Genomic DNA, 26,746 nt, shown 5'->3' with positions numbered 1-26,746 from the left:
CTTCCATGGTCAGAGGCAGCAAGAGAGAGATCGAAAGATCTCTCTCCTGCGCCTGGAGTCCCCATAGGCTTACAGCAGTTTACACCATCGGAAGATGGTGTAAACTACAGAGGATAAACTCCGAAAAGCTTAGCTTTTCGGAGTTTAGTACATAGGGTTCAGATTGTAATCCCCATTGATAATAATGGGTATTGCGATCTGCAGCGCTAATTAGCACTTTCTGTGAAATCTCCTGCATTGTGGTATTAGTACATAGGAACGATACATAAAAGTATGCAGAAACTGTGGTTTTTATGTAAAAAGCAGCCTGATACATAGGCCCCTGTGTCTCTTATTATTAATATTAGTGCTAAATTAAGACTGTATTGTACATACCTTATTGGTTAGCAACTGGCAGACCTGAGGGACATAATCTATGAGGCATCCAGCGTTAGGAAAAGCTGGGATGAGGAGAGCCGACGACCCGCCAAGGGCACTGAAATGACAGAAGATTGATGTACTTGTTATATTATGAAATATATCGCACATCCATATTATTAATCCTAATCGTTCAACAGAGCTATTCCAGACTCAGTTACCAGTAACTCATATAATATCAGTGGACTCCGTTCTACAGCAGATTGGAGTTTTGTCATCCAGCATCTGATCTGCAGGACTATGTGATCCAACATTAACGCAAAGTAATAATGATAAATCAGCCCAGAAGATTACTAGAACTCTCTAATCCAGCAAGACCTCTAGATCTAGGTGGCTCAAGTTCTCCAGTGCTTGCTAATAAATAGATTTATTATTTATATTTCAGAGACAGTCCCCCAGTAAGCTGGTTTTACTCAGACATTTATGAATAATATATATATATATATATATATATATATATATATGTATATATATATATAAGAAGTCATATGGGCTGGCACTCCACATTCAAGCAATGCATAAATTTGGCCCAGGTGCCATCCAAAGGTGCTACAAGGAGCAATGTATTTAAAGACAAATGGTAGGCGGCACTCTCGGGACTTTTCAGAAAAGAATCAAACTGACAACTGTGTCAAACCTTGTCCAAGGTTTGACACAGTTGTCAGTTTGATTCTTTTCTGAAAAGTCCCGTGAGTGCCGCCTACCATTTGTCTTTATATATATATATATATATATATATATATATATATATATATTAGGGATGAGCGGGTTCGGTTCCCTGAGAACCGAACCCACCCGAACTTCGGGGATCCAGGGCGATCCGAGCCCAAGCTCGGATCTCCCTGTCTGCCCCGGATCCCTCTCCCGAGGCAAAACCTCGAGATCTGCTGTCGGATCTCGAGGTTTTGCCTCGAGCGGCCATTTTAAAAAAAATGCCTTTGCCTTTAATGGGCAAAGTGCTGATTGGCTGACAGAGCCGTCTGTCACGGCTCTCAGCCAATCAGCATTATGGTGCTCATTTGCATGTAGCACGGACTCGTGAGATCCGTGCTACATGCATCTGTGTGACTGACAGTGACACAGAGCACAGATGGGTCAGTGAGACCCGTCTGTGCTGCTGTGTATTTCAATGACACAGATGCACGCACGGACCAGGAGATCCGTGCTACTTGCATCTGTGTCATTGACACAGAGCACTGACGGGTCCGTGCTGTGGTAAAAAAAAAAAAACAAACCTGTGTAAAAAAAGAAAAAAATGGCGTGCCCCCCCCCCAAAAAAGAGCAACCAGTCCCGGGCATTAGTGACCCAGTGCTGGGTGTGCTTAAATACAGGGGACAAATGACGTAGGGGTCCCCTGTACTTAAGCACAACCAGCACCGGGCTAGTCAGAACCAGCGCTGGTTGCCAAAATACGGGGGACAAACGACGTAGGGGTCCCCCGTATTCTGCGCATAACCAGCTCTGGGCTCTGATCCGGTCCTGGTTCTGGAAATACAGGGGAAAAAAATTAGTAGGGTTCCCCTGTATGTTCCAGAACCAGCACTGGACTTTTTCTACCGGGGGGCTGATGCCACAGCCAGGGGAGCCCTTTCACCGGGCCCCCCAGCCGCAGCATCAGCCCTGACCGCTAGTCAGCCCAGGCCGGGGATCCCTGGAGAGCTGGGGACCCCCCAATAAAGGGGTCACCCTCTCCAGGGCACCCCAGGCCCAGGCTGATAGCCCGGGGCTATCCCCGCCACCCCTGGTGGCGGTGGGTGGCTGGTTGATTGTGTGGTGTGGTGTAAATAAAGAATATCAAACATTGTCTTTACAAGTAGAACTGCAAGTCCCAGCAAGCCTGCCCAGCATGCTGGTACTTGGAGAACCACAAGTACCAGCATGCAGGGCATTAAGGGCCCACTAGTACCTGTAAAAAAATGTTTAAAAAAAACACAGGACACACACACTGTGACAGTATAAGTTTATTAAACATACATACACACACACACACACACACACACACACATGTACACATACTCACCTATGTAACCTGTAGCATCGGTCCACTTGGGACCTGTGAAAAAAAACATACTCACCATCTCCTATGCGAGGTTCTGTCCTCTTCGTTCCAAAGTAGGCATCCCCGGACTTGGCAAAAAAAAAAAACGAAAACGCGATCCACGAACTTAGTACCGTTCTATAGAACGGTACTTCCCGAATGAGAGCTTAGCGGCGGGGTATCACCATGGAAACCCTGCTGCTAAGCGTTCATTGGCTGAGAGAGGTCATCTCCCGTCTCTCAGCCAATGAACGGCTCCCTCCAATGTAGTCAATGGTGGGAGCCGCAAGGTTATTAAAGTTTACCCTGCGGTTCCCACCATTGACTACAATGGAGGGAGCCGTTCATTGGCGGAGAGACGGGAGATGACCTCTCTCAGCCAATGAACGCTTAGCAGCGGGGGTTTCCATGGTGATACCCCGCCGCTAAGCTCTCATTCGGGAAGTACCGTTCTATAGAACGGTACTAAGTTCGTGGATCGCGTTTTCGTTTTGTTTTTTTGCCAAGTCCGGGGATGCCTACTTTGGAACGTAGAGGACAGAACCTCGCATAGGAGATGGTGAGTATGTTTTTTTTCACAGGTCCCCTATGGATACTTTACCGGACAAGTGGACCGATGCTACAGGTTACATAGGTAAGTATGTGTACATGTGTGTGTGTATGTATGTTTAATAAACTTATACTGTCACGGTGTGTGTCCTGTGTTTTTTAAACATTTTTTTTACAGGTGAACTACAGGTACTAGTGGGCCCTTAATGCCCTGCATGCTGGTACTTGTGGTTCTCCAAGTACCAGCATGCGGGGCAGGCTAGCTGGGACTTGCAGTTCTACTTGTAAAGACAATGTTTGATATTCTTTATTTACACCACACCACACCACACAATCAACCAGCCACCCACCGCCACCAGGGGTGGCGGGGATAGCCCCGGGCTATCAGCCTGGGCCTGGGGTGCCCTGGAGAGGGTGACCCCTTTATTGGGGGGGTCCCCAGCTCTCCAGGGATCCCCGGCCTGGGCTGACTAGCGGTCAGGGCTGATGCTGCGGCTGGGGGGCCCGGTGAAAGGGCTCCCCTGGCTGTGGCATCAGCCCCCCGCTAGAAAAAGTCCAGTGCTGGTCCTGGAACATACAGGGGAACCCTACTAATTTTTTTCCCCTGTATTTCCAGAACCAGGACCGGATCAGAGCCCAGAGCTGGATGCGCAGAATACGGGGGACCCCTACGTCGTTTGTCCCCCGTATTTTGGCAACCAGCGCTGGTTCTGACTAGCCCGGTGCTGGTTGTGCTTAAGTACAGGGGACCCCTACGTCGTTTGTCCCCTGTATTTAAGCACACCCAGCACTGGGTTACTAATGCCCGGGGCTGGTTGCTCTTTTTTGGGGGGGGTGCACGCAATTTTTTTCTTTTTTTACACAGGTTTTTTTTTGTTTTTTTTTTACCACAGCAGCACAGACGGGTCTCACGGACCTATCATTGCTCTGTGCCAATCACACAGATGCATGTAGCACGGATCTCCCGGGTTCGTGCTACCTGCAAATGGGCACCATAACGCTGATTGGCTTCCTGTCTGCCACTGCAGTGCCACTCCTAGATGGGCCACGTGTTTGTGCCGCCCACTTGTGTCGCTTAGCATAGTCATCCAGCTACCTCGGTGCAACCTTTTGGCCTAAAAACAATATTGTGAGGTGTTCAGAATAGAGTGGAAATGAGTGGAAATTAATGTTATTGGGGTTATTAATAGCGTAGGAACAAAAAAGGCCCATTTTATGTGATTTTAGCGTTTTTTTTTATTTTTTAAGAAAAAATCCAGATCCAAAACACGGAAGGGTGGTTTTGGCAAAACCAATCCAGATCCAAAACACGAAGAAAGATCCAGATCCAAAACACGAAAAGTGGCCGGTGTACACCCCTACTATATATATATATTATAGTACTTTTCGTTAGTCGTCATTCATTATTCTTACTGCTCCCTCTGGCACACGCTTCCCCATGGAAGCTCTACCTGGGAGATGGAGGAGTGTGCGGTGAGAGAGCAAAATGATTCAAGGCTGACCAGCACTGGGAAGGACTATTATATACAGTCAGGTGCATAAATATTGGGACATTGACAGAATTTTCATATTTTGGCCTCTATTCACCACCACAACGGCTTTGAAATGAAACAAACAAGATGTGCTTTAACTGCAGACTTTCAGATTTAATTTGAGGGTAATTACATCCAAATCAGGTGAACGGTGTAGGAATTACAACGGTTTCTATATGTGCCTCCCACTTTTTAAAGGGGCCAAAAGTAATGGGACAAACTAAACAATCCTAAATCTAACTTTCACTTTTTAATACTTTGTTGCAAATCCTTTGCAGGCAATTACAGCCTGAAGTCTGGAACGCATAGACATCACCAGACGCTGGGTTTCATCCCTGGTGATGCTCTGCCAGGCCTCTACTGCAAATGTCTTCAGTTCCTGCTTGTTCTTGGGGTATTTTCCCTTCAGTTTTGTCTTCATCAAGTGAAATGCATGCTCAATCGGATTCAGGTCAGGGGATTGACTTGGCCATTGCATAACATTCCACTTTTTAGCCTTAAAAAACTCTTAGGTTGCTTTAGCAGTATGCTTCGGGTCATTGTCCATCTGCACTGTGAAGCGCCGTCCAATGAGTTCTGAAGCATTTGACTGAATATGAGCATATAATATTGCCCGAAACACTTCAGAATTCATTCTGCTGCTTTTGTCAGCAGTCACATCATCAATAAATACAAGGAAACCAGTTCCATTGGCAGCCATACATGCCCACGCCATGACACTACCACCACCATGCTTCACTGATGAGGTGGTATGTTTTGGATCATGAGCAGTTCCTTTCCTTCTCCATACTCTTCTCTTCCCATCACTCTGTACAAGTTGATCTTTGTCTCATCTGTCCATAGGATGTTGTTCCAGAACTGTAATGGCTTTTTTAGATGTTGTTTGGCAAACTCTAATCTGGTCTTCCTGTTTTTGTGGCTCACCAATAGTTTACATGTTGTGGTGAACCCTCTATATTCACTCTTGTGAAGTCTTCTCTTGATTGTTGACTTTGACACATATACACCTACCTCCTGGAGAGTGTTCTTGATTTGGCCAACTGTTGTGAAGGGGTTTTTCTTCACCAGGGAAATAATTCTTCTGTCATCCACCACAGTTGTTTTCCGTGGTCTTCCAGGTCTTTTGGTGTTGCTGAGCTCTCCGATGCATTCTTTCTTTTTAAGAATGTTCCAAACAGTTGATTTGGCCACACCTAATGTTTTTGCTATCTTTCTGATGGGTTTGTTTTGATTTTTCAGCCTAATGATGGCTTGCTTCACTGATAGTGACAGCTCTTTGGCTCTCATATTGAGAGTCGACAGCAATTGATTTCAAATGCAAATGTCACACCTAGAATCAACTCCAGACCTTTTACCTGCTTACTTGATAATGAAATAATGAGAGAATAGCCCACACCTGTCCATGAAATAGCTTTTGAGTTGATAGTCCCATTACTTTTGGCCCCTTAAAATGTGGGAGGCACATATAGAAACCCTTGTAATTCTTACACCGTTCACCTGATTTGGATGTAATTATCCTCAAATTAAATCTGAAAGTCTGCAGTTAAAGCACATCTTGTTTGTTTCATTTCAAAGTCATTGTGGTGGTGAATAGAGGCCAAAATATGAAAATTCTGTCAATGTCCCAATATTTATGCACCTGACTGTATATATGTGCACATATAAATATAAACACCGTGCAGGGATTGTGGGAGGAATCAGTATGATTTACCGCCAGACCCATGCCCGGCGGTTGGAATCCTGACAGAGGAGGAAATCCCGATCGTTAAAGGTAAGTGTATACTAACCTATTTCTACCCCCTAACCCTCCCTTAGGGGTGCCTAAGCCTAACCTTCCCCCCCCCCAGTGCCTAACCCTAATCCCCCCTCTAAGTGCCTAAACCTAACCCCCCCTTCCCCGCCGCCTAAACCTAAGTCCCCCCTAGGGATGCCTAACCCTAACCTCCATTCCCCTAGCCTAAACCTAACATACTGGGGGAGGGGGGGTGCCTAACCCCAATTGCACCCCGTGATCCCTAAAGCTAACCCCCCCCCGCAGCTATCCGCACCCGGCGTCCCTTCGATCGGGATGCCAGGCGTCGGGCTCCCGGCGTATGTCTAATGACAGGCGTCGGCATATTGACGCCTGTCTTTAGACCCTTGCCGGGATATGACAGTCGGGAAGCCGGCTGTCGGGATTAGGTCCGCCCGCTTCCCGACTGCATACCTTGTGGGACATGCACAGTACTGGACAGAGCAGAACAACTGAAAAGACTGCCTGCGGGGACTTTGCAAAGGCGGCGTGCTAACGCAACCGCTGTCCCTGGAAGGATTTTTCCTGCATAATTGGGAAAAAAGAGAAAAAAAAAAATGGTAATAATCGTAACAATATTAACTGAAAATATTCTACCCAATATCGTGATTATTGCTAAATAGACCTTGAAATCAATACTGTGAGTGCACGTGACAAGCCGGCCGTGCAAGCGCAATACTTTGGGGTCTATTTACTAAGCCTTGGATGGAGATAAAGTGAACGGCGATAAAGTCCACAGCAATCAGCTTCTGCTGTAACTGCCATGTCACAGGCCCCTGAGTTTTGAAAGTCGCGCCCCTGAAGACAATGTAAGTGCTCATAACGCCATCCCCGAGATGGCGTTAGGTTTTTAAACAAACATAAATGAACTCTACATCGCAATCCCCGTACCTGAGCGCGCGGAAGCGATGCTGGCATACAAATATAGGGCGGCAGGAGAGAGCGAAGTTTTCTCTGTGGAAACTCTGTTGATAAATACGACAAAGCCGTGATAACCCTTTTTAATGGAGAAACCTGGGGAGAAAGTGTAATCAAAGCATAATACATAGGGGTGTAATTACTAAGCAGTGTTAGGAGACAGAGAGAAAAGTGATAAGAAAGTGATAAGGTGCCAGCCAATCAGCTCCCAACTGTCATTTTTCAAACACAGCCTGTGAGATGACAGTTGGGAGCTGATTGGCTGGCACCTTATCACAATCAGCTCCCAACTGTCATTTTTCAAACACAGCCTGTGAGATGACAGTTGGGAGCTGATTGGCTGGCACCTTATCACAATCAGCTCCCAACTGTCATTTTTCAAACACAGCCTATGAGATGACAGTTAGGAGCTGATTGGCTGGCACCTTATCACTTTTGACTCTGTCTCCTAACACTGCTTAGTAACTACACCCCATAAACCCCTAAAGCAGTTCAGCTGTGAAAAAGCGAAGATCCCGATAGCACTCACTCCTGAGGTTATTACGCCAAACAATATGTTTAGCTTAGTTTATATTATCGCTACTGTCCTGCTCATGACCCATATTTGCAGTTGTACACTTGTACCTTTAATTGTTGCCGTTTGTATTTTGCCTTCCGAGGTCTTGTATTGCTTCCATCACATTTTTGTACTCTGAATATTTCTAATAAAAATTGTTTAAAAAAAATATAAAATAAATAATGATGAAACCATCATCGGGAAAGTGGGATATGCTCTACTTTCTCCCATCCCTGCTCTGGCGTCTCTATGGGGGAATCGGTGACCTTTATATGATCTTCCGTCTGTCTCCCATTTACTTGTCAGAAACGGAACAAAAGAACAGTGAATTGTAGTAGTTTGCGCATTAGACAGCAGAAGCCCCTTCCCACTGATGATAATGTATAAGTGAGGTTTCTAGGTGGGACAAAGCAGTATATAGAAGTCCCTGTGAGCTTTAAGCTGGGTACACACTATTCGATTAGTATACCCAGCAACGAAGGACGCAATGGAACAATATATCGTGCGTGCCGTACACGCTACACGATCCAGAGAATGGCGATGCAATATGTCGTTACATGCTGCATGTAGCAACAGGCGGTGTTCATCGCTGTGCAGCAGCAACAGATGGGACGATGGCATGTACCACCGCCATGCATGCCAATCAGGCGTACACACTATACGATCCATACAATATATCATTCTGATCCCCGTCGGAACGATATATTGTACGATATATCTTATGATGTGTACCCAGACTTAGATCCACTTTCTGCCCTCAGAGCGCGGCAATCATGGAGGTGTCACTCCAGGTTTGGGGCAGCCGACTACAGGTCATGGCTCTCCGGATGGCTGTGTAATGACCGATGATCAGTAGGAAACACTAGGGGGGTAAATTTACTAAGATTGGAGTCCTATTAAGAAGTGATGTTGCCCATAGCAACCAATCAGATTCCAGATATTATCTTGTAGAAGGTGCTAGATAAATGAGAAGTAGAATCTGATTGGTTACTATGGGCAACATGACTTCTTAATAGAACTCCCACCTTAGTAAATTTACCCCTAGGAGAGGTCAACCTGGATCGCCCAATGTGGGGATAAAAGCTAACGCCCAATCTAACATCATTTTGTACATATATAGGGGTAAATCTACCAAAAGCGTTCTATAGAGGACAAGTGGAGAAGTGACCAATCGGCTTCTAGCTACCATTTTTATAGCAAGTTCTACATAAAAGGCAGAATCTGGTTGCTATGGGCAACACCGCTACTTGTACTCTTTAGAAAATGTGATAAATATCCCCCTTGTTGCAGTATTTGGAACGGGTAAGGTATAATGTATATTTTATGATAGAAATAAAAGCAATCACTTGAGATTGGTATTTTACGGTTTCCTGTGCTGTTTCCCTACAAGTCAGTGGCTGATATTTAATTTTACATACAAGTATAACAACAGCATGACATGTAGGAATACGGTGCGTTTCCCTTTAATTCTTCCATTGCACTGAAGCCCATGGATTATTTTCCCACCCGCCAGTGTCTGTTCCCAGTTCTCTGACATCTCTTGCTGGCCGGGTGTCATTATTCAGTACAATGTCATCCGTGTTTACTAACATGGCTGAGTCACAGGTGTCAGCGTGACATGTACCCGAGGAGGGTCGATGTGTCTCTCAGCCTGTACGGAGCATTGCCAGATTGCCTCATGCTGCTGTGTGTGTGCACTGACAAACCATTCACAGTCTTCTGGGAATGCCTCACTAAAGATACATTAATGACTATGTGGTCAATTTACTAAGATGGGAGCTCTATTTCAGAAGTGATATTGCCCATAGCAACCAATCAGGTTCTACTTCTCATTTATCTAGCACCTTCTAGAACAGTGGTGTCAAACTCTGGCCCTCCAGCTGCTGTAGGACTACACTATCCCAGCATGCCCTGCCACAGTTTTAGCATACCCCTAATCAGCAAATCTGTGGCAGAGCATGCTGGGATGTGCTAGTTCCACTGAGTTTGACACCACTGTTCTAGAAGATAATACCTGGTATCTGATTGGTTGCTATGGGCAACATCACTTCTAAAATAGAACTCCCATCTTAGTAAATTTACCCCCTATTAAGGGACATTACAACTGGTCAGACCCATAGCTATTACCCATAGGGCAATGTGTGCATGACTGCTGACACAAAGGCGCTCGTGTGTAACTACAATACGCCACTAATGAAGTAAGAACCTTAAAGTGAATAGTTTGATACCCCCCATATAAAAGAATTATAATATATTCATAACACTGACAGGTTGGTTTTTGGGTGGAGATGAGGGGATTATGTGACAGAGGCACAAACAATGGAAGTCAAGCGGAAGGCATCCATCAGGCTTAGTAATACGATTACTGAAAATAATTTATCGGCACTAGATTTCTTTACATAATTCTTCTTTCATGGTTTAGATGAGAGAAATACAGAGTAGACTAACAACATGGTCAGCGTAAAGTTCTAAGTGTGCGCTAGTATACAAGAGACTCTCCAGTGAACGCACTGCGCACCCCGATGCGCGTACACACTGCAGGATGCCAGCTTGTCTGGATGATTCCAGAACAAGGGGCTGCGGACTCTGGGCCTAATTCAGACCCGCTCGCAAGCGGGTCTATGTTGGCCAAGTGCGCATGCGCGAGACCCGAATAACGACGGCCCAAGCCGTCGTTACGGGACTCGCACCAGAGGGGGCGTGCTGTCTATGGTGAGTGACAGCACGCCCCCTTTGGTGAGTGTGCCGGGGGCAGACGGAGGCGTTCCCACCGTCTGGGGCAGGCCCCACTGACATCACAAGTGATGTCAGTGGGAGTGCTTTTGGCTCTGATAGAGCCAAAAGCACTCCAGGGCTTGTGGCAGCGAGACCCTACCGCAAGGGTCTCGTCGCATGCCTGATGGTCGCGATGGTCTTGACCATCGCGACCATCATTTTGGCCGCTCGCTATAGCTGTGGGTGGTCACCCACAGCTATGCAAGCGGCCAGGAGGCCGCTCTTAAATTCAGAGGGACGGCCCTGATTCAGAGCGAGCGCTCTGTCAGAGCGTCCGGCTCTGAATCAGGGCCCTTTCTCCTTCCAATCAGGCTGAAATTAGACTTTCAGCCTTGTTCTGAGGTGGACGGAGACACAGCTGTGTCTATTGCCAGTCTGGGACTTTATGTAAATGCAGCTACAAAGCTCTGCACTGGTGTACCATCCATGCGTCCGCACCCCCCCTAGGTGCTAAAATACCGTTTGGTGTGTCTCAGATGCACTCTTGGTCACACCAATGTCAGGCGCGGTTTCTACGTCCAAGCATGACATCAGCATCACGCCCTCGCAGCAGCACCTTTGCGCGTAAACTCTGTGTATCGCATGCGCATGAGTTTTCAGGGATTTTCGCACACGCGCAGAAGCAAAAAAAAACCCAGCTCAACTATGTGGTGAACTTCGCCATTGCGTGCCGCTTTGAATAAGGTCCTTCGTGTGTGGGTAGGGGAGACTGCGCAGGAGTGTAAAATGGTTTTATAGAATGACCCAGGGACCACTTGCCATGAGCTGGATCAAGAGTTAAGACCGTTTGTCAAGTAGAAATAGCTGCGTGCAAGAAACGACTTAAGCGCAGGTGTTCTCAGGTCTTCTCAGCCTGCAACTGCGATCCGGTACGCAATAAACGTGGCTCCGGCGTCTCATTTCCCGCGGCTATATTGTTAGTCAGGAGGCTGATTATAGACGAATCTGCGTCTGTATGCCGGTGGGCGTCTCGGAACAAATCCCGGCGGTTGTGACATTTGCGGATTTTTGCACAGCTGCTGCGTTCTAATTCTAATCTGCGGCGACATTAGCGTCCGTCTACGGATCAGGCCCAGGGTCTCGACCCCAGGAATGGTGAGCAGAATATATTGCTGGAAAATTCAGCTGCTGGTGACACCCCTGGGGAGGAAGGTTTATGTCATCATTCACAGCCAGAGTTTATTTAGCTACAAACCCATAGAGTTGGCTTTTCTGACTTATCCTACATGATCAGTGTCATTCCCTGTAACGACGTGCCAGCTCTTAGCGGCATCCGGGGGAGCGGGACAAACCTGTCCGACAGTATCTCAGTAAGGACTTTACATCCAGAGAGTCAATGTTCCAGTCCACGAAGCAAACCCTTCATTATAACATAGCAATCTACTTATCATGTGTCGCTTCCCCTACATTTATATATATATATATCCATATATGTTTATAAAGTGGGGTGTGGACAAGACGGTGACTCAGCAGGCAAATATGTGTTTTAGAAGGGAGTGGAGCAACATATGAATGAGGTCAGAATTCTTACAGAATGAAAGGTTCTAAAAAAATAAATAAAAATAAAACAAGACTGGCCTCAGTTAAACCGGCATCTCCATCACTACATGAATGATGATCAGTGAGAGACGAGGAAAGGAGCACGGCGGAATCTCTACGCTCGTACAGTCCGATTACTGCTCTGGAGCCGGGGATCAGGAAAGACCAATTCCAGCAACTGAGAACCATACAGAGGTTTCCCACATAGAGACGCTACAGTAGCTATTGCTAAACAACTGATGTATAGATTAGTCCTCATACGCTGATGCTCAAACCGCGCCAATTAGCGCCTTTCGGGGCACCAGGTCTCTGCAGCACCGAGTGTTTTTCTCACTTAAAATGTGCGTCTTATACACATAAATAAAACAACTGAGAATGACAAAACCACATTGCTGGCTTGCACTGATCAATTTTATGTGCGACATTTGTACATACGTGGGGGTGGGGATGTAGTCAGAAGCCGGCGGTAGAAATGCCGACTGCCGGTTTCCAGACAGTGAAATCCCGGCATGGGACTAATGATAGGCGTGGGGCGGGCTTAGGTCTGGCGGTAATTCATAGTGGACGGAACTGCAAAGCTGCACGCAAGCAGCTTTGCAATTCCGTCCTTGCAAATATGCAAATGCAGCATTTGCGAGGTCACAGGCTGGGATAACCATCGGTCGTGATGGTGGACGGCGCCGACCAGTTGAGTAAGCCTCATCTTAAGCAGGCTGGCCGGCTTGGGAGGCTAGGAAACTGTATTAATGGATGCAGCCCCTGGCCTTGCCACTCCCAGAAAACGGGGCTAACGCCCCCGTTTCCGCGAACACACAGGCCATTCCCACCCCCCACACCGCCCCTTAAATGTCTCTGCCTGTCAAACAGGCAGAGGCATAGCAGTAGCTGCGTGTGGTCACGCAGGACACGTTCTGCACATTCTCGATGATCGGGAATCTGCGTTCAGCATTGCGCTTATGTGCAATGCTGAATCAGCCGCTGCGTGCGAGTGTGAACGTGTATACGAGTGTCCGCGGCTATTTCTAACGACAAGTTCCCTTTTGCTTCACCTGCGACTTTGTGCGTGTTTAAAACTAATTCCTGTGCAGCTAAAGTTACAGCCCAGCGTCTATAGTGCACTGTGAGTGGTGCTTCACTGTGTCTGTGATCCGAATAAAACGCAAAGTTTAAGGAAAACATGGTATGCTGCTCCTCTGGGAGCGTCCCAGTCATGCCGGACATCTCGAGCCGTATGGCGTATAGACGCTAGGTGTATGAGGACACATCGGTGTAAACCTTCGCTATTTTACAAATGGCTTTAATAAAATGTACTGCTGGAAGATAATGGCCCTGATTCAGACCCACTCGCGAGCGGCTGTCCGCTCGCAAGTGGGTCGATGTTCTGCACTGAGCATGCGCCAGACGCGACGAGCGAAGGAAAGTCCTTCGCTCGTTGTGTCTGATCAAAGGGGGCGTGCTGTCGATGTTGATTGCCAGCACGCCCCCTTTGGTGGGCGTGCCGGGGGCGTGCCTCCCTGACGGGGGCGTTCCCACGGGAACGCCTCCCGTCAGAAGCCGGCCCACTGACATCACTAGTGATGTCAGTGGGAGTGATTTTGGCTCTGATAGAGCCAAAATCACTCCGGAGCTTGCGGTTGAAAACCTCAACCGCAGGCTCCGGCTCGCAGTCGCGATGGTCACGACCATCGCGGCCATCAAACTGCACGCTCGTATAGGCTGTGGGTGGTGACCCACAGCTATACGAGCGTCCAGGAGGACGCTCCATTTTTATGGAGGGCGGCCCTCATTCAGAGCGTGCGCTCTGCTCAGAGCGTATGGCTCTGAATGAGGGCCAATATTCCAGCAGCCATCAATGGCAGAGGGACCCTCCCCCATTGTCTGCCGTGCTACTGATCACTGCTGATTGGGCAGAACTCTCCACCTGGCAGCTACAGAAAGTGCCTAACCCTAACCCCCCCCTCCCGCCCCGCAGCCTAACCCTCCCTCCCCGCAGCCTAACCCTCCCCCTAGTGCCTAACCCTAACCTCCCCTCCCGCAGCCTAACCCTCCCCCTAGTGCCTAACTCTATCCTCCCCTCCAGCAGCCTAACCCTCCCACTAGTGCCTAACCCTTACCTCTCCTCCCGCAGCCTAACCCTCCCCCTAGTGCCTAACCCTTACCTCTCCTCCCGCAGCCTAACCCTCCCCCTAGTGCCTAACCCTTACCTCTCCTCCGGCAGCCTAACTCTCCCTCTAGTGCCTAACCCTAACCTCCCCTCCCACAGCCTAACCCTCCCACTAGTGCCTAACCCTAACCTCCCCTCCCACAGCCTAACCCTCCCCCTAGTGCCCAACCCTATCCTCCCCTCCAGCAGCCTAACCCTCCCACTAGTGCCTAACCCTCACCTCTCCTCCCGCAGCCTAACCCTCCCCCTAGTGCCTAACCCTTACCTCTCCTCCCGCAGCCTAACCCTCCCCCTAGTGCCTAACCCTTACCTCTCCTCCCGCAGCCTAACCCTCCCCCTAGTGCCTAACCCTTACCTCTCCTCCCGCAGCCTAACTCTCCCTCTAGTGCCTAACCCTTACCTCTCATCCCGCAGCCTAACCCTCCCCCTAGTGCCTAACCCTTACCTCTCCTCCCGCAGCCTAACCCTCCCCCTAGTGCCTAACCCTTACCTCTCCTCCCGCAGCCTAACTCACCCTCTAGTGCCTAACCCTAACCTCCCCTCCAGCAGCCTAACCCTCCCCCTAGTGCCTAACCCTAACCTCCCCTCCCGCAGCCTAACCCTCCCCCTAGTGCCTAACCCTCCCCCTAACCCTCCCCCTAGTGCCTAACCCTCCCCCTAGTGCCTAACCCCTAACCTCCCCTCCAGCAGCCTAACCCTCCCCCTAGTGCCTAACCCTAACCTCCCCTCCCGCAGCCTAACCCTCCCCTAGTGCCTAACCCTAACCTCCCCTCCAGCAGCCTAACCCTCCCGCTAGTGCCTAACCCTAACCTCCCCTCCCGCAGCCTAACCCTCCCCCTAGTGCCTAACCCTAACCTACCTCCCTCCAGCAGCCTAACCCTCCCCCTAGTGCCTAACCCTTACCTCTCCTCCAACAACCTAATCCGCCCCCTAGTGCCTAACCCTTATACTTCCCTCCCACAGCCTAATCCTCCCCTAGCGCCTAACCCTAACCTCCCCTCCCGCAGCCTAACTCTAACCTCCCATCCCGACCCCTAGTGCCAAACCCTTACCTCTCCTCCCACAGCCTAACCCTAACCCCCCCCCTAGTACCTAACCTCCACTCCCATAGCCCAACCCCCCCCTAGTGCCTAACCCTAACCTGCTCTCCTGCAGCCTAACCCCTCCTAGTGTCTAACCCTAACCTGCCCTCCCACAGCCTAACCCCCCCTAGTGTCTAACCCTAACCTCCCCTCCCGCTCCCTAACCTCCCCTCCCCCAGCTTAACCCTCCCACTAGTGTCTAACTCTAACCTCCCCTCCCACCGCCTAACCTCCCCTCCATTAGCCTAACCCTAACCTCCCCTCCATTAGCCTAACCATCCCCCTAGTGTCTAACCCTAACCTCCCCTCCTGCAGCCTAACCCTCCCCCCTAGTGTCTAGCCCTCCGCTGCCTAACCCAAACCCTCCGATTAGTGCAGAATGTTGACATTTCACATATCGACATTCTGCAGATGCCGCCGGCGGCACAATGTGGTGTCGACATTGTAAATATCGACATAATGGCTGCAACCTCGCAAACCTGGTGCTAACGAAGGGGGACATTACAAATAATAATTTCTAGAGTCATGGATAATTGATCTTCCTGCTTATCCTGCATAATCTTGGTCAATCTAGAAAAGAAAAGAATATTTACGAAGCAGGCGCAGTGCAGAAATACTTACGCTATACCCCGGGTACTGTCAGCTCTGTATCAGCACCATTGTGCTCAAATTCAAAACAAAAATCTAGATTATAGACAAGTCGCCGTTTTATTTATACTGTATATTTACACCACAAGTCACTTTATGTCGCTATGTGCTCGCATTTAGTACACTTATGTTGGTAGAAGTTATAGAGGTGCAGTGAGTGCAGATGGCTTTTGGTTAGCCATAAAACATATTAGACCACACGAGTCACAGCACAACTTAGTCTGAGTTGGTTCTTTTTGTATGTTATATACATTAATTACTGTCCCTTTAATGGAGAAATATTCAGCGCTCCTAGCGACGTCCCCTCTGGCTCGGCATGTGCCAGCGCTGGACCGTATGTTCTGTAATCTGCAGCTATTTTTCTCCCACCACTGGAGACATTCAACTTAATCAGGAACACAAAAATACGCCCACAGCCCCAATCACGCAACCAGAATTCTTTCATTACGTTGTTGTAGCCGCGGCTATTGAAATGTTCTGAATATTCTGGCAGAAGAAAAGTGTAGATTTGGCAAATAGGACAGAAAAAAAGAAAATGTGTTAAAATAACAAATTCTTAATCAGATGTCAGCGCTGTGATATAATCTAAATGTCTATTCAGTGTTAGTAATAATGAATTGTACTGTAGTACTGGGCATGAAAATACGGCTGACCAGACCTCAAAGGCCAACCATGAATAGGACTAATAATTACGTGTTACACTCAGATTGGGTCTTCATAGCAAAAAAAAAATAGTTTGGCTAAAAAAAAAAAAACCTGAATGCTATCCCGACACTTACATCCCAACATGGGACTAAAGATAGGCGTCGAAATCCCGATGCCTATCAGTAGACCCACTACGGAATCCCAACACCCGGCATACCGAACAAAGGTATGCCAGGTGTCTTATCGTGTTAGGTTTAGGCACCCCCGGGGGGGGGGGGGTCACTTAGGGTTAGGTTCCCCCCAGGAGGGTTAGAGTAGGGGAAGGGAGGGTTAGGCTTAGGCACCACTAAAGGGGGTTAAGGATAGGCACCCCACCAAGAGGGTTAGATTTAGGGTGCGGGGAGGGGGGTTAGGTTTAGGCACTAATGGGGGGAGGTTAGGGTTAGGCACCCCTAAGGGAGGGTTAGGGTGGGGAGAGTGGAGGGATAGGGTACTTACCTTCAGCTGACGGATTTCGAGCCGCCGGGCTGCCGGTATTTGATCTGGCATTACATACCGAATCCTCCGTGTTATGTGGCCACTGTACTGGTGGAGAAGCATCTACAACATGGAGTGTGCATCCGCCCGCTCAGTGCTTAGGGCAGCCGGCTGAGAGACAGTAGAGAGAGTTGCTCCGCAGCTAACTGATTACACACAATCAGAGTGGCCAGGCAGCATTCTCTACATGCCCCCCAGTCTGCAGACAGACAGTGAATGGCTGTCAGCATGCTGATTGGTGGATGGCTGTAGCTATCCACCAATCAAAACGTAGACAGCCATTCATTGTATGGAAGCATGTGACGAGACAGCGCAGGACCACAGGAGGGGTAAGTCGTGATTGGGTGTCCAATTTGGGGTCTGATTTTATTGGGGGGGAGGGAAATGGCTGTCCGGTCGTAGGGGACCTAGTGTATTGCTTTGCCCAGGGCCTACAGTGCTGTTAAGACGGACCTGTTGCATCCACTGGATAAGTGTAACTGTCTTTACAGTGTACCCGAATCCACATGCTGTACAGACAGCCATAATGTGGGTACAACCAATATTCATGAGTCTGTCACCTATAACCTCACCAGGTACACAGTGCATCAGGTCTCAATGATATTACTAGTTCACAGTCAACTGATCGGCTAAAGTATCGTGAAAAAAAGCTACAAACCCTCGTAATGGTTCCGGGTACAATAAAAGCACTATTAGATGACGTGGTATATGGCGATAACAGGAGACCTAATCAATAACTGGATAAACCTATCTTGGAGCAGATAAGTGAGTCTCCTCAAGGTCTGTGCCTGAAGCATGGATAGTACCCAGAGCACATGGAGGAAGCCCCCGCTAACACACAGGATTCTGTGATCACCCCGTGACTCTGAGGAAGGTAGGAGGACACCAAACAACCTGTCAAACACAGTATTAGGTATCAGGTTCCCATCTGTCTTGTCATCCACTGGAAAGTCCCCCTATTTCCACAAGAAATACATTTATTAGCCCATTATTCAGAGCTTTGACTCATCATGTGGAATACAGATGTGTCCAGACTCCACATACATCTAGCCTCCTTGAGCGTTAAACAGTCCTTCTAGTCGTGCCATGCCGTGGCATGACTCAGTAGCGCCGAACATTTTTTCGCGCGTCTTTCTTGGAAAGTGATGCTAACAGAACACACAAAATGATATGCAGCATGACTATATCCCATGTGCGACTGCAGGTGTATCATACACTTACTCTCCCGGGACAGCTGGGAGCCTCTCGAATATTGGGTGCAGCTCCCGGCATCCTGCAAAAATAGGCAAGTCCCCCGGCACCCCTCGACCCCCCCCCCGTGCCAGCCGCAAAACTGGGCGGTCCAGGGGTGCGATGATGTGTTTTGCGCCAAATTGAGTCATTGTAGCCCCGCCCACTGCCTTATGCCGACTAATATCGGCATTATAAAGCAGAGGGCGGGGCCTCAATTACGCGAACGCGTCGGCGCGCCCCTGCTCCGCCTACCTGGACCCTCCCCGCTGGACCGACCTGGCAGCACCCTCCCGGATAGATGTATGTGGACACATCTATAGGTTCCTAGAACCGTGTTACCCTATTTGGAAGCGAGAGGTAGGTTTTTCGTCCAGAAGGAACTTCAGGTCACATGGGGGTGGCAGTTTCTCATTTGAAAAACGTGGGTGCCCTATGTAGGATCAGCGTGGGCACCTGTAAGACTGTAGTATCCTTTGGGGTCAAGAATTTAGGTCTCTCTCCTTGTTCAGAGCTGCAGAGTATGTCAGCACTATATAAATAAAGAGGATACAAGCTGGTGACCCGAGTCTCTACTACAGCCAGGTACGATAACTAGGAGTTGGGTTTGGTCTTCCAGTCTCTGCTTCCACCATATCAGGTTGGTTAGCAAAATAAAAGTTGCATGTTCAAAGTTGCTGAACTGTCAGAGCCCTGGTAAAACAAAAAATGTCTGAATGTAGCAGCCCCCCCCCCCCAGGACCCTGGCGGCAGTGGAGGAGGGGTAGATTGGGCGACCTATGCTACAGCCTTTATTAGTAGAGGTTTTAATAGGGAGAAAAGCTGCAATGTGAATTTTGAAACAGATACAATTTCCCTCTATGGCCATTGTACTGGTCTGACCTGAAATGACTCTCAGAATGTTTGTTCGGGATGAATGACAAGAGGAGACAAAGATAATAAAAATAGTTCTCGATTTGCTAGAATAATAAAGCAAACAAGCCGAGGCTGCGGGTTCTAAAAACAGTACAATAGATTACATGTCACAGGAGTGAGACCAGGCTGGCTCGGAAGAGCATTACTGGGGAATGTCGGAGGCATACACCTGGGGGTAACTGGATGGTTGAGTTCCGTACCGTCCCCGCCCTGGATAAAGTACAGTCCACCCAACTGTGTCAATAACACCGCAGCAATGTTCTGCTGGAGAGGACGGGGGCAGAGAGAGCTGCAGTGGGGAGGAGGACAGGCACAATATAAACGTATCCTGTAGGGAGCTTATGGTCGCTAGGAAGGATTACCAGCTGATGTCAGACGGTACACACTGTAATGACACCTGGAAAGTGATAAAACCAAGATACGCCATCAGTGACGCATTTATATCATTCACAAAGTGAAACGAAACAGCAGCTCAAACCATGATGGAACAATCGGAAAAGGGGCTATTTTAAGAACCATTAAATGTGAAAAAAAGCGGCTTCATCTAAAAAAAAAAAAAAAAAACAACCTGAATGGGCCATTTTCAAATAAATGTATACAGATGTGTCCTCGTACAACTAGGCTCAATACGCCATGTGGCGCAAGATGCCCGCCAAGTCCCGCGTAACTCTGCTAGCACCAGGCCTCTTTTACCGCCAAAAATACGTCTTAAACTGGGTACGCACTGAAGCGATGTCGGACGGATTTGCCGTTTCGTAACGACAAATCGTCAACATTGCTCAAGTGTGTACTAGCGTTTGCGCACTCCCGTGGTCACTAGGATCATGTGCTGCACAACAAACCTAGCGATATCACCAGCGACCTGTAGGAAGTTAATGAAGCACAGAGCAGTGATAGTTCCGGCAATTCCCATTCAAGAGCATCCGTTCCGGTGCATTCGTTCTGATGTCGGAATGAATGCCCATCGCTCAGGGGCAGAAGTATGGGAGACAATGGAGGCGCCTGCCGCCGGGCGCCAGCACTGAAGGGGCACCTCCTCCATCACTCACAAAATATTCACCACATTTAGGGCTGTAAATATGGGGGATAGGGGGGCACTAAATGATAAGTTGCCTCCGGGCATCTGGGATGAACTTACGCTACTGCCATCGCTCAAGTGTGTACCCATCTTTAGTCGGCCAGTAGATGGCAGATATATCTGCACATATATTGGAGGATCTGTCTGTGTGTACGAGCGACATGCCAATCACCCGTACACATGCTGCAGGGACTGACGTCACAGCCCGCCCAGCTGTGACATCAGAACGATATGCCTAGCAGCCAATCGGTAAGTGTGTATAGCCTACCTGCGTCGGTGGATCCGTTGGCTCAGTGTGTACCCAGCTTAAGACTCTTTGGCCAATGATTACTACAGATCGTTTTCTGCCTTCACAACACAATGGGCTGGAGTCACATCCAATGACGATGGTCATGGAGTTGAGCGATTTCTTGCTGTTGCCAGTAAATCACTAAAACTCGTATGGGCATGCGTTACACTGTGTTTGCAGAGAATCGCAGCAGCGATTGAAACGTATGGAGTGTGAAATGTATTAAAAATGAATTAGGCGTTCCTGGGCGGTGACAGGGATGTAGCCATACAGACGCATGGGTGACCAATGGCTAAAGACGCAACGAGCGGGATATCAGAATCTAACGCCGCAGAAAGTGAGCGCTCCGGTCCTTGCAAATGCAAATAGGAATATTGCTCATTTTGAGAAGGAAGTCCGTACACATTTTTTAGGGTCACAACGCATTTAAGTGCCATAACTGGGGGACATGCAGGTACATGAAAGCAGGCGTTACCGTTCATCCCCTCTCATTTGCTCCGTGGTATTTGTCAACTATTTCATCCCATATTCATGTGGCCGAAATTACATAGGCAAAACGGAAAGCCAATTCTAGGAGATGATAGTCCTCCATAGACTGGTCATCCGGGCTGCTTTTACATCAGGCTATTCTACCCTACTGAGGTCAGTGGCGCCACAGGTCCTGGTGAGCCTTCCATGTGTGTCATTGGGAGGGGAGTTGGACACCTTAAGTGGAGTATGATGGGTGGGCGGAAGCTCCCTGTCTGGGTGTGGATCACTAGGACCACAATAAAAAGGTAGACAAGGTTTAGGTAGACAATACAAGTTAGACAGGCAATAGGTTGACAGGGTCTGAAGGTCGACACACTAAATGTTGAATAGTTATAAGGTCGACAGGGACAGAATGCCGACATGGTCATTGAGTCGACACACAACTGGTTGACGCATAAATGGTCAAAACATTGTTTTTCTAGCCCTAATTTTCACCCTAACCATCCCCTTGGTGCCTAACCCTAACCTTCCCTCCTGGTGCCTGACCCTAACCGTCACTTCTAGTGCCTAACCCTAGCCCTCCCTCCTGGTGCCTAACCCTAACCCTCTGGTAAGCGCCTAACCCTAACCCTCACTCCTGGTGCCTAACCCTAACCGTCAGAGTAAGTGCCTAACCCTAACCCTCAGGTAAGTGCCTAACCCTAACAAAAAAACAAAACATGTGTCGACCTAATGACCCTGTCGACTTTCTTAGTAGTTGACCTATAGTGTGTCGACCTTCAGACCCTGTCAACCCATTGCCTGTCTAACTTGTATTGTCTACCTAAACATTGTGATAACATGGTGGAAACAGCACCCTGTAACAGCCAATCAGATATCGGCTTTCATTACTGGGCAACAATCCAATCAGAGCTGGCATCTAAATGGTCGTTATGGGTTACAGAACATTTCTACAGCTGGCTCCTTCTGATTCTCATTTTTACTGACACAAGCAAAATGGAAACACAGACCGCGGCTTCCCGACTTCTGCTGGGGAACACGAGACCGAGGCCAGATCGTCAGATAACTCCAACATCAAAGGACACCCAAAGGTTCACATCAGTCTACCAGAAAGAGGGTCTTACTGAGTCTACTGTGGTCGTTGCCAAGAGCAGCGATAATAAGGGTCTCTGCCAGCATTTAGTGCTGCAATAAATGTATGTTATGTCACACATTTGGCAACTAAACCTGAGCCCTAGAGAGCAACTATCCATCTGGGCTAATACTCCGAGACAGGAGCAGGGAAGGGGTCATCGTGTCACACCCTCCCCTCTTACCTTCTTTAATACAAATTAGAAACTTAACTCTATATCTTAAGCCTTAAGTCCCAATATACAGAAAGCAAATAATCCATACCCCCCAACATCTCAGAGCATTGTAATATTTATCAATGCAGATAAAACATTAGCAAATGTGCACTTGGAATAGATTTTAGGCCAGCCCTGATTGGCGTAGTGGTTAGTATATCTGCCTCACAGCACGGACGTCATGAGTTCAATTGCCAGTCATGGACTATATGTGTGGAGTTTGTATGTTCTCCCTGTGTTTGGATGGGTTTTCTCCGTATACTCCAGGTCCTCCCACACTCGCAAACATATACTGGTAGGTTAATTGTGTGCTGACAAAAAAATAAAATAAAGGTAACACTAGTGTGTGTGTGTCCATGTGGTAGGGAACATAGGGCCTGATAAAGCCGATGGTTCATGTACATATCCAATGTTTGTGGGTCTGTGCATGCGCATGTACAGAACGAGTCCTGCGTGTTAGCAGGCGGTGCCTCCAGGCTGCATGCTGTGGACATTTGGAGGCAGGGAGGATGTGTGGCGCCGGGCTGCATACCTGTAAACGGGGACATAACGCCCCCGTGTGTTGGGAGTGCCGAGGACAGGGTCTGTGTCGTAGGATGCAGATTTCCTGGCCTCGCAAGCGGCCAGGAGTAAGCTTCGGCTTATGCAGCCTGGCCTAGTGAAATGGTTCAGCTCTGGCAATGGATTACTAGGCCTTAATGATTACTGTGATACTAGTACTATTATTATTGTGCCTCCCAATCTATTAGTTTCTAACACCATGTAATGACATTGAAGTTCAAACTTGCAGCAGTACATTTTATTTCATTGATGTTATTTAAGTTCTTTTAACAGTTCCTTATATAGCGCACACATATTATGCAGTCCCATACCAGTATGTTTTAGGAGTGTGGGTGGAAACCAGAGCACCCAGAGGAAACACACATAGGGCGGAATTCAATTGATTACGCGGTCCGGATCTCCCGTCTAAAGTGACAGGAGATCGCGGGCCGCTATTCGATTGCTGCCATTCTTCGCGCTGATCGCGCCCATAGAGGTCAGGTTTAGCTGCGTAAAGCAGTTAAACCCGACCAAAGTGCTGGGCGCGATCGCGAAAAGTGATGTTTGGGCACCCAAACATGTCACTTTTCGCACATTTCAGCTCTCATCCCCCTGGGGCTGCGAGCTGAAATGTAGCGCTTGGCAGCTGATCGTGCCCGACAGGAGCAAGAATAGAATAGCTCCGTCGGGCGCGATAGGGGCTGGAATGAATTGAATTCCGCCCATAAAGTCATAAACACAGGGAGAACACACCAATTCCATGCACATCAGCCATGACTGGGCATTGGTCTCATCACCTCTGTGCTGTGATGCAGTAATGCTGAACACAACGCCAACCGTGCTGCTCCAATGGCAACAGATTAATCAAATAAAAAATCAAGTACAATTCTGGTTCACCCAGAGCTTGTTGTATTCGGTCATGGGATTATAAATGAGGATATTATAAAAGATGTTTCTCTCTCTTTCTCCAACATTGTTATTATATTACTGGTGGTTCACTCTGCACAACTCCGAGCTGCTTGGAAATAGGAAGAATTCTTTAGCAGGCGACAATATCTGGGTGTAACCCAGGCAGCAGATTCTCCTGTGTCAATCCACAAACTGATGCCACGCGGGCTGGGTCAGTTAAATGGTTAATCCTGGAGACTCTAGCAATGTGGGCAGGGAGCGGGCTCACACGACAAAGCTCTCCAATTAAGGGCTTTGTGTCAGGGTTGGGCAAAGCAAGATAATTCCACTCCCTGTGTGTTGGTGGATCAAGCTGAATTTGCTGCAGAGAAGTATAGTTTGGAAGGGACATTACATATCCACCTGACTGACCACAGCAGCAGCTCCTTATAATCAAACCATATCGATACCCCGGCACTGATGTTCCCCCCTTTCTCGAAAGGTGCAAGGTCGTGACGAGTCCTTTGTATTAGGGGGATGTAGTTGTCATATCGGCAGTCATGATGCTGATGCTCGGAATCCCAAACAGTATTAGGGTTAGGTTTAGGGGTTAGGCACTAGAGGGAGGGTTGGGGTTAGGTTGTGGGAGGTTAGCGTAAGGCTGTGTGGAGGGGAAGGGGGCAGGCTGCAAGAGGAGAATAAGGTTTAGGATGCAGGAAGGGTGAGTTAGGATTGGGCTACTTACCTTTGGGCATCGGGATACCGCAGACGGTATTCTGACCGCTGGCATCCCGGCCCCAACCCCTTTCTGATTTGTCCACTAAGTTTAAAAGAAAAAATAAGCCAGCTAGTTGACATGATCAGAAAACAGATGGAGTAGAATTTATTGTGTTTTCATAGGAAACACGCATCATGGTTACGGCAATGAGTGTGATTGCAACTTCTACAAATGTTGCTAAGAGACACCCAGGTGAGAGCCCACGGGCATGACAGTCGCACGCTATGCCAATATTCATGCGAACGGCAAATGTTTACACTGCTGCGTAGATGTCCGGATTTTGCTCGCAGATCAAACGCACAGCAGCAGAAATGTAAGTGGCGTTCCTGGTCACTGACTGGGATATAACTGGGGGTGGGCAAAAAGACGCACGGAGATGTTATGGGCGTGTCGCTGGAAGCGGTTGCCTACAGAGACGCTGAATTGTACGCAACTTTACACGACGAAACCGCACCTTCCGCAGGGCTGGTGAAAGCTTTGATGATGGTGCGATTAATGGTGGCGCCTACAAATGCACAAGGCGGTATTTCAGCGCCTACAGTGGGCGTCTCAGTCCTTGCACATTGGGACGCACGGATGTACGCCTGGGGAGAGCTTTGTAGCGCATTAGCAAATAATCAGGTGCGTCTGCGAGGGCTCGTTCCGACCCAGAATCAGCCCATTGTCTGCATCTGATAATAAATACGGACGTCACAGGAATCTCAATGTAAATCTCCATCACGTTTGTTGCTGGGCAGACTTAGCGCACCTGTGAGATCAGTTCAACCAGTCCTATTGGCTGACATATTACTTATAACGGAGAAAGCCCAATGGCTGCATTCATGATATGATAGAGCGTAACCTCTGACCCATATGACTGCTATAGGAGTTTTTCCTGTTTATAACGAGCCCTGACGTCCTCCCGCTTGTTCTTGAGCAATTTATTATTATTATTTTTTTTTAACACTGATTAATGTTTGAAAAATGTGTAAGTGCCACTTGTGCTCTTAGCACAGCCTTGGAATGTTAATAGGATGGCTGGGGATTAAGGGGTTAATCGTGTCATTTTGTATTTGCTAGGCTAATTATTAGCGGTGAATCAGCAGAAAACATTGCTCAGCGTAGGCTTTATTATTGCCTCATGTAAGAGAGAGAATTACGTTCAATGTTATAATAGCAAGCACAAGAATCACACCTGAAAAAGGGGGTGACCTGTGCTTGGGTTCTACCCCCGGAAGTCATTCATTCCAGGACTAACGCCCGCTAACTCCCCTCTATAGTCCTACCCAGCCTGTGTCATTGTCCAGAGGAGGATTATCAATGCAGGAACAAGAGGCCCCAAAAGAGGCCCCTGGGGTGGAATCCCTACGGTTCTGTTACATATGGGGGGGGGGGGGGTTAAAAAAACAAAAATGTTAGGTGGCGTTGCTCATTCACTCTCAACTATTGCATATTCTTGAAATCATTCTGTGCACATTATCCAGCGTAAATATAATTTACAACTTAAAATGGATATAATCATTGATGTGTTGGCATCTGGAACCGGAGAATGACATATAGAGACTGAAGCTGGACATATTTTGGAATTAACAGTGAATGGAATCACTGGCAGGCTGAGCATTAGGAGATTCCACTCAGGCATCTCTCGCACAGTGCCATATTTCATAGAAATCTTGCACAAAGGATTAAGGTTTAGTGGGCTCTGCAGTCTGCAGAGTGATTAGCGCAGAAACCAATCCTCACAGAACCCCGCACAGAGCGTAATTGCAAAGTCGTTCCGCAGACGTGCTAATTTAAATGTACTTTTAACCACTCTTAGAGTCCTGTGACTGAATAAGCCTGTCGTGCAGCGAACAATTCATTCTATTGTACTGGGACAGGCACAAATAAGGTACAATTATCGCCTACACTTCAGCCGTTTTGTGGGCTGAACCAATACCCTGCCTGTTCAATACCAGGGATCACAGACACTTTGTTATGTTATTCAACACTGAAATGATGATGACATGTCACACAAATGATTATACAGCCTAACATCA

General features: G+C 48.1%; 1 protein-coding gene across 3 annotated transcripts in view; it reads right to left on the bottom strand.

Annotated features, from left to right (window-relative positions):
* The window catches only part of BABAM2 (BRISC and BRCA1 A complex member 2), a 242,828-nt gene that overhangs the window by 70,775 nt on the left and 145,307 nt on the right, over positions 1-26,746 (bottom strand). For all 3 annotated transcript variants that reach the window (XM_088467937.1, XM_088467938.1, XM_088467939.1), the window contains exon 8: positions 376-475. In XM_088467937.1, the coding sequence (XP_088324063.1) occupies positions 376-475 (100 nt within the window). The remainder of the gene's footprint in view (positions 1-375; positions 476-26,746) is intronic.

The sequence above is a fragment of the Taudactylus pleione genome, unplaced genomic scaffold, assembly GCF_031769625.1.
Source record: "Taudactylus pleione unplaced genomic scaffold, aTauple2 ptg000079l, whole genome shotgun sequence".
Taxonomy (NCBI): Eukaryota; Metazoa; Chordata; class Amphibia; order Anura; family Myobatrachidae; genus Taudactylus; species Taudactylus pleione.
Note: the sequence above shows the minus strand (reverse complement) of the source record. Positions and strands in the feature narration are given on the sequence as shown.